The following is an 8,854-nucleotide window of genomic DNA, read 5'->3' on the forward strand; positions in this document are numbered from 1 at the left end:
CAATAAAAGAAAAACAAGATTTTTTAAAGGAAGTAAATTTCCATTTTCCTGCAACATATCGACATACTCGTCATTAGTAGGTATACATAATTTGTTATTTTATTCAATTCCAAAACTATTTAATATCTAGGACGCAGGTAAATAGTGACTAAAATCAATTAACACTTTAAAATAACACTTCAAAATTGTAATTTACGAGTATTATCAAATGACATTTATCTACTCGATTTATTTATTTATTTAAGCAACTCGAACCTTAGAATTCGTGGAGGTATAAATCCGTAACACTAATTTATGAAATTAAAAATATCTCTTCAACGGTTGGCTTTATCCATTTTCAATAAGTATACCTTTCTTGTTAAGAAAAGTCCAATATTTCATATTTTGTTACTGAATGCTGTATACGGGGGTTGGCAAAAAAGTTACTACATATTCAATACATAACGTTGCCTGCAGAGGGCGCCTCGTACTCGACACTCAAAAATCATTATTATATTATTTTTCCCATCATTAAAAAGACCCTCTGTTGAAAATTTGAAACATTTCTGACTAAAATTATAGGAATTATTAAGGAAAAACCATTTTTTATTTTTCACTTTGACACCCTGTATCTTTTTTATTATGCGACTTGGGATATAGGTATGTTAGGTTAAATCGACTTATTTTCACCCAAGGAATCTCTGGTATCATTTGTGCCCCTCCATTTAAATACACCCTGTATATGAATTAAAGCAGCCGCATTTCCATTCCGTATTAATTTCATTAAACATTATAAATAAAAAGTTTGAAAAACGCATCTGGTAAGCAAATAAAACATATTTCTACACAATAATTAAATAAATAAGTAGAAAATAGCGAGAATAAAAAATTAAAAAGCTCCAACCGCTCACGATTCGAACCAGTGTCCCGCGGATGGACGGCCGACATACAGTCCCTCGAGCTATCCCAGACACTCAGTGGGATGTCCTTGTATAAGTTATTTAACGGTCCGCATCGGCTCGAACTCGACGAAAATTTTGAAAAGTTCAAATTTCGTTTTTTCGCCGCGATATTGATCGCGAAGAACGGAAATCGGTATCGGACGTGAAAATAACGACCCCTACGTCCCGAAAAACGTCTAGAAGAGCAAAATTTCGTAGGACAATTTTCTGTATCGGAAGGTGGGCGTTTCCGACATGTCGCATCTCTGTTCTACTCCGCGCCTAGCCGAGTTGCTCCGGGAAAACGAAATTTTACCCGGAAAATCGCGGGAAAAACGTCGCGAAAATACCTTTAATGGACGAAGGAACGACTACGTAGCGCCTCGCGCCCCGGACCTCGCAGAGAAAGCCTTAGCGACTGCAAAAGGCCCCTTCTCGCGGCCCAGTGTGGGAGCGAGAGGAGATTGCAGAATTTAAAGATATAGAACTAGGAACGTAGGCAAGTCGGCTTCGCCGACTTGACGTTTCTTTCGGGAATTTGCCCCTCAGGCCGCATGAGCTCCGCTTCGCGGAGCACTGTCTTGCGCAAATGTTTTTTAAATCATCAACACCATCCAAATTACCATCATCTACATCACCATTATCTACATCGCCATCATTTACATTGCTATCATCTACATCGCTATCATCTATATCGCTATCATCTATATCACCAAAATTGCAGCACCATCATCTCCAGCATCGTCATCTACATTACCATCATCTACATCGCCGTCATCTACAGCGTCATCATCTACATCACCATAATTTACAGCACCATCATCTACATCACCATCATCTACATCTATATCGCCATCATCTACGTCACCATCATCTACAGCACCATCATCTACAGCACCATCATCTACAGCACCATCATCTACAGCACCATAATCTACATCACTATCATCCACTTGGCCATCATCTATATCACCATAATCTTTAGCACTATAATCGTCAGCACTATAATCTTCAGCACTATAACCTTCAGCACTATCATCTACATCGCCATCATCTACATCACTATCATCTACATCGCCATGATCTACATCACCATAATCTACATCGTTATCATCTACACCACCATCATCTACATCGCCATCATCTACAGCGTCATCATCTATATCACCATAATTTACAGCACCATCATCTACATCACCATCATCTACATCTATATCGCCATCATCTACATCATCTATATCGCCATCATCTACATCACCATCATCTACATCTGCATCGTCTACATCGCTATCATTTACATCGCTAACATCTACATCACCATAATTGCAGCACCATCATCTACATTACCATCATTTACATCGTCATCATTTACATTGCTATCTACATCGCTATCATCTACATCACCATCATCTACAGAGTGACCCATTTGAAAGCGGGCCACCCTCATAACATTTTTATTTATGGAGCAATTTTGACGAAATTTTTTTTGAAATGTGGAGGGAGAAAAGGTGTATTTTGAGGCCAAGCGGCGTCCAATTTTGTTTAAAACCAAGGTCTACTAGATCATATTCAGAGGCTGAAAAATGCAGAATCCATATTAGCGATTTTTTTAGAAAAAATCTGCGTACGCCACTGGATTCGGCGTCCCCTGAAATGGATCTGTACCAAATTTTATGAAAAAATATTCAAGAATAACGATTCTATGGCTAAATTGCTGTCAAGTTGTTTATTATGCATTAAGAAGCGTTTTATCTAGTAATTCATGCGATAACAAATCAATCACAGCAAATATTTAATAACAACATTTAATAGACATCCCTATATCAAAATATAATGAAACAAACAGATAAATAAACGAGAAATTAACATAAAATAAACAAAAAATACAATAAAATAAAATTAACACACATTAATTAACTTTAAATTCTGGATTTTTCAACTAAATCTCCATTTAATTGAACGAATATTTTTGTAAATGTTGCCTCGTCACTAAAAAAATTAAATAAATAATGTCGATCCCACAGTTATTCATAATAGTGGCAATCTTTGTTTTATTTAAACATGCTTTAATAATACAACACCATAGTGATGAACAATATTCTTAATAGCAGGCTTTGCAATTACTTAAGTCGCAGATGACTGAACAAAAGACGAATATGTCAAATTTATTAGCTCAATAATGAAATTTATGTATTGTTCCTTAAGTGCACTGTCAAAAAGTATGACTCTGTAATTTAAAACGTTACAACATAAGATTGAAATAGTAAAACTTTGTGATGACAGAGACAGATCCGAAAGGGAAGTACCTCTAATTTTTAGTGATAGACATCAGAAATTCAAAATATTAGCAAGTCTACCATTGGGCGAGTGAGCAATATGTTTAATGAATACGGAGCTGTATCTACACATTTAAAAAAATATTAATGTACAACAGCCAAGAAGAAGCAATGAACAAATTCAAAATTATTTCACCGAAAATCCGAAAAAAGTTTAAGAATTGCTAGTTTGGACCTACAATTACCACGGGACACCATAAGGAAAAAACTTAAAAAATACAATAATATGAAGCCTTTTAAAGCGACACCTTAGAAGACGAACGAATGAAATATTGCTTATAGTGCCAAGGAGAATACCCCAATTACAGACATTTTCTAAAAAAAAATTGTTTACTGACGAGGCAATATTTACAACCAATGGGACAGTAAATTCACATAACACGAGGCATCAGGCATAAGAAAATCCGAATGGGTAATAAACTATAGGCGACAGTATTCATAGAAGGTAAACGTATGGTGCGGTATATTAAATACCAGAATAATTGGCCCCTTCTTTTCTGAAGGCAATAGCCAAAGTTTTTTACATTTTTTTAAAATGAATTCTCGGATGCTATTGATTAACTTCCACTTGCAGAAGTGGCTGGTCTACTGTTTCAATTAGATGGCTGTCTTATCCACAACACCAGTTTCCTCCCAGGGCTCCCGACTTAACTCCCCTAGATTTTTTTCTTTGGGGGTTCATTAAAGAAAAAGTTTACTACACTCGTCCAACGAATTACAACACATCAGTTGTCTAATGTTATAGCACACATTCAAAGACGATACAATAAATGCATTCAATTAAATGGAGATTTAGTTGAAAAATCTAGAATTTAAAGTTAATTCATGTGTGTTAATTTAATTTTATTTTACTGCGTTTTTTGTAAATTTTATGTTAATGTCTCATTTGTTTTTCTGTTTGTTTCATTGTATTTTGATATAAGGATGTCTATTAAATGTGTTATTAAATATTTGTTGTGATTGATTTGTTATCGCGTGGGTTACTAGATAAAAAGTTTCTTAATGCGTAATAAACAATTTGACAGCAATTTAGCCATAGAATCGTTAATGTTGAATATTTTTTCATGAAATTTGGTAAAGATCCATTTCAGGGGACGCCGAATCCAGTGGCGTACGCAGATTTTTTCTAAAAAAGTCGCTAATATGGATTCTGGATTTTTCAGCCTCTGAATGTGATCTAGTAGGCCTTAGTTTAAAAAAGAACTGGACGCCGCTTGGCTCCAAAATACACCTTTGCTCCCTCTACATTTCAAAAAAAAAATTGTCAAAATCGCTTCATAAATAAAAATGTTATGAGGGTGGCCCGCTTTCAAATGGGTCACTCTGTATATCGCTATCATCAACATCACCATAATCTACATCACCATCATCTACATCGCTATCATCTACACACCATAATCTACATCGCCATCATCTACACCACCTTCATCTACATCGCCATCATCTACAGCGTGACCATTATTTACAACACCATCATCTACATCACCATCATCTACATTTATATTGTCATCATCTACATCGCCATCATCTATAACGCCATTATCTACAGCATCATCATCTACATCATCTACATCTACATCGCCATCGTCTATATCGCCATTATCTACAGCATCATCATCTACATCATCTACATCTACATCGCCATGGTCTACATAACCATCATCTACATCGCCAGCATCTACATCATCTACATCGCCATCATCTACATCACCATCACCTACTTGGGCATCACCATCATATACATCACCATCATCACCATCATCTACATCGCCATCATCCACATCACCGTAATCTACATCACCATCATCTACATTACCTTCATTTACATCGCCATTATCTACATTACCATCACCTACTACAGCAACATCTATATCACCATCATGTACATCACCATCAGCTACGTCACCATCATCTACATCGCCATCATCTACATTGCCATCATCTACGTCACCATTATCTACACCACCATCATCTACATCATCATCGTCTACATCGCCATCATCTACATTACCATTATTTACATTATCTACATCACCACCATCTACATTATTATCACCATTTAAATATGGTGAAATTGGTAATTGGGAAATGGTAAATTTTGTGACACATTCTGTGTAGAAAGTTTTAAAATGGCATCTGGTTAGTAAATAAAATTTTTTTCATAAATAGGCTTCACTAAATAAAGTAGAAGAAATAAATATGATAAGGAATAATCCACGGGGTCTGTCCTGGATCAGTTTTATAGAACATGCAGTATATGGTAAAGCTTCAAAAAACATATTATGAAATTGTTCATCAAAAGACCTCAAAAAAATAAAGTAGAATGAAATAAAAAGAATATGAATACGTTTGAACACCTGCAACTCTGATCTGGATCAATTTTGTTGGAACATTCGGTATAAAAATTATCAAAAAAGCATCGTGTTGGTAAATGCAAAATTTTTGCTGAATGAATGAACTTTACCAAAGAAAGTAGAAAAAGGCAAAAAGGGTAAAAATATCTGGTCTGCCGCCTTTTTGTTTTGGGTTCAATTCTGATGTCATTCTCTCTGAACATCAAGTATAAACTTCCAAAAGGATATCTAGTTAGTAAATATAAAATTTTTCATCCAAAGACGTACGTAGGTAAGTCAGAAATGGGAAAAAAATAAGTTAAGTTTCACTCTCCTAATTCTGTGGATAATCTTGTAGAACATACAGTAAATATACAATTTTTCATTCAAATATTTCAGTACGTAGGTAAGGCAGAAATGGGAAAAAATAAGTTAAGTTTCACTGTCTCCCTACGAACGTATTTAGCTTTTGGCGTGAAATTTATTTTGACGTTTCGCGGCTCGCAAAAAAACTCTTAAGTCCGACCAATCACCGTTTTTCGCGATCGAGTGTGGGAACGAGAAGAGATTGCAGATTTTAAAGTAAAGAGTAAAGCGGCCGCATTTTGATTCCCTGTTAATTTCATTAAACATTGTAAATAAAAAGTTTGAAAAAGCATATTGGTAAGCAAATAAAACATATTTCTACATAATACTCGTATTTAAATAAATAAGTAGAAAATAGCGAGAATAAAAAATAAAAAAGCTCTAACCGCTCACGATTCGAACTGGGCTCCCGCGGATGGACAGCCGACGTTCAGTCCCTCGAGCTATCCCAGACACTCGGTGGGTTGTCTTTGTATAGGTTATTTAACGGTCCGCATCGGTTCGAATGCAACGAAAATGTTGAAATATTTAAATTCCGTTTTCTCGTCGCGATATCGATCGCGAGGGACGAAAATCGGCGTCGGACGTGAATATAACGACCCAGACGTCCCGAAAAATGTCTAGAAGAGCGAAATTCCGTAGGGCAATTTCCGGTATCGGAAGGTGGGCGTTTCCGACATGTCGCATCTCTGTTACGCTCCGCGCCTAGCCGAGGTGCCCCTGGAAAACGAAATTTTACCCGGGAAAACGCGGGAAAAACGTCGCGAAAATACCCTTAATGGACGCAGGAACGACTACGTGGCGCTTCGCACCCCGGACCTCGCCGCTTCGCGGCTCGCAGGGAAAGCCTTAGCACCGGCAAAAGGCCCCTTCTCGCGGCCCAGTGTGGGAGCGAGAGGAGATTACATATTTGAAAGATATACAAAGAAAGAAAGAATAAGAATACGGTCATATTTTTTTTCCAGGTAATAATTTCTGCAAATTTAACATTAGGCCGTCGCAGAATGCTTGGACTAATCACCCTCAAATTACTGTGTCCTGTGAGTAACTGTTTAGGAGCCATTCGCTGCTAAAAATCAGATTTCTGAAACATGGTTGATTGTTGATTGTTTATAGCTTGTTTCAAATATAACATTTCATAAAAACATACATTACATAAAAATTCCTGATAAAAGTAAATAACTATAAGCAATATCTTAAAAGTGACTGTCCTGTTCTATAGTTGCAAGGATTTGATATTTTTCGAAATATACAGGGTGTTTCAGGAGGAGTACATACTTCAGTATGTTATTCCACGTTCAATTTTAAGCAAAAAATTTCCTATGAACTTAAGTCTGGAAACGCTTAATTTAGGATATACAGGATGTCAAATTAAAAAAAATAATTATATTTTCTTTAATAACTCTCGACTACTTTAAGTTAAATTCATGAAATTTTGTCTACAGAGGTTTCTTGTCACGGGAATTCAAATTTTATGGACGATTGGTTGTACCTCCCAGAGGGCACCACAAGTCTGAGTCTGCGGCGGAAATCATCGGGCATTAAAGCTTGAGTCAACGTTATGTGATACGGATGGAATCTCCGAAGACACAAAATTCTGCTGGCTGTCGATTTCCGGATCCCAATATGTCTCTGAATGTCGCGCAAAGAGATATGATGATCCAAATCAACCATTGCCAAAACGACGGGAATTCATGGGTCATAATTGTTCTGTATCATAATGCGGTAATATTGAGGAGATATGGAACAAATTTAAAGATATAGTTATCGAAACGGCAAAACAAGAGTGTGGAACATGCAAAAAGGATAACAGGAAGAAACAAACGGTATGGTGGACAGAAAAAATTAAAGAACATATAATGAGGGAAATAAAGCATGGAGAAATTACCTATCAAAAAGAACAGCAAACTTATGAGATATATAAACAGGAAAGAAAACGAGTAAAAGATTTGGTATTAGAATCAAAGAAAAACGCTTGGGAATAATTCGGAAATAAAATGGAGGAAAATTGTAAAAATAATCAAAAACTGTTTTATACAGTGCTTAAATCAGTAAGGTCAACAGAAACATATAGTACAATACATGTCAAAAGTAAAAACGTCGACACGTTAACAGATGAAAAAGAAATAATGGCAAGATGGAGAGAGTACTTCGAGGAATTGCATCAGAAAATATGGAGACAAATGTACAAAGCGAATTAAGAGACCTAGAAGAAAATGAAGAAGAAGTAATAACGCTAGAAGAACTAAAAGAGACAATTAAAGATTTGAATAATGGTAAAGCACCAGGGGAAGATAAAATAACTGTAGAAATGATAAAACACTTAGGAGAAAAGGGTCTGGATATATTACTCAAAATATATAATAAAGCCTGGAGATATGAACAGACACCAAAAGCAAATTTCATTAATAGTACCAATACATAAAAAGGGAGATATTAAAGAATGTAGTAACTATAGAGGAATAACATTGTTGAGCACAGCTATGAAAATATACGAAAAAATAATTGATAGAAAAATAAAACCAATAATAGAGAAGACATTAGAGGAATCACAAAGTGGATTCAGAAAAGGAAGAAGTACACAAGATCACATATTCACTATCAAGCAAATAATAGAGAAAACCAACATGAAACAAAATAAAATATTTCTGGCATTTATTGATTTAGAAAAGGCTTTCGATAAGGTACCTCGGGAAAAAGTATGGGAAAGTTTAAATAAAAGAGGAGTAAATGAAAAGACAATAAGAATAATACAGAATATATATAAGAACAATATCAATTTTGTTATAAGAAATAACATGAAGTCAGATGCTTTTACGACAAAAGAAGGTCTAAGACAGGGAGGGGGTTTAAGCCCGACGCTTTTCATACTATTTATGGATGAGATAATAAAAAAATG

The 8,854-nt window shown here is 35.6% G+C and overlaps 1 protein-coding gene across 1 annotated transcript; it reads right to left on the reverse strand.

Annotated features, from left to right (window-relative positions):
* Positions 1–1,624: 1,624 nt before the first annotated feature.
* LOC108912942 (acidic repeat-containing protein-like) lies at positions 1,625–7,490 on the reverse strand. The gene is made up of 5 exons (XM_023456425.1): positions 7,448–7,490; positions 4,968–5,228; positions 4,779–4,919; positions 1,834–1,974; positions 1,625–1,713 (listed from the first exon to the last, which is right to left on the reverse strand). Exons 1-5 carry the CDS (start codon positions 7,488–7,490, stop codon positions 1,625–1,627), a joined length of 675 nt encoding a protein of 224 aa, XP_023312193.1.
* Between the last annotated feature and the right edge of the window lie 1,364 nt (positions 7,491–8,854).

Source organism: Anoplophora glabripennis, unplaced genomic scaffold (genome assembly GCF_000390285.2).
Source record: "Anoplophora glabripennis isolate ALB-LARVAE unplaced genomic scaffold, Agla_2.0 scaffold1221, whole genome shotgun sequence".
In the NCBI taxonomy this organism is placed as follows: Eukaryota; Metazoa; Arthropoda; class Insecta; order Coleoptera; family Cerambycidae; genus Anoplophora; species Anoplophora glabripennis.

Bases quoted from the DNA above. Each gene is read 5' to 3' on its own strand.
- LOC108912942 (XM_023456425.1), bottom strand. From the start codon at position 7,490: ATGATTTCCGCCGCAGACTCAGACTTGTGGTGCCCTCTGGGAG. The intron at 5,229-7,447 runs GTACAACCAATC...ATGATGATGTAG, and splicing joins CTTGTGGTGCCCTCTGGGAG to ATGATGGTGGTGTAGATAAT. The intron at 1,975-4,778 runs GCGATGTAGATG...ATAGTGATGTAG, and splicing joins TAATGGCGTTATAGATGATG to ATGATGGCGATGTAGATGAT.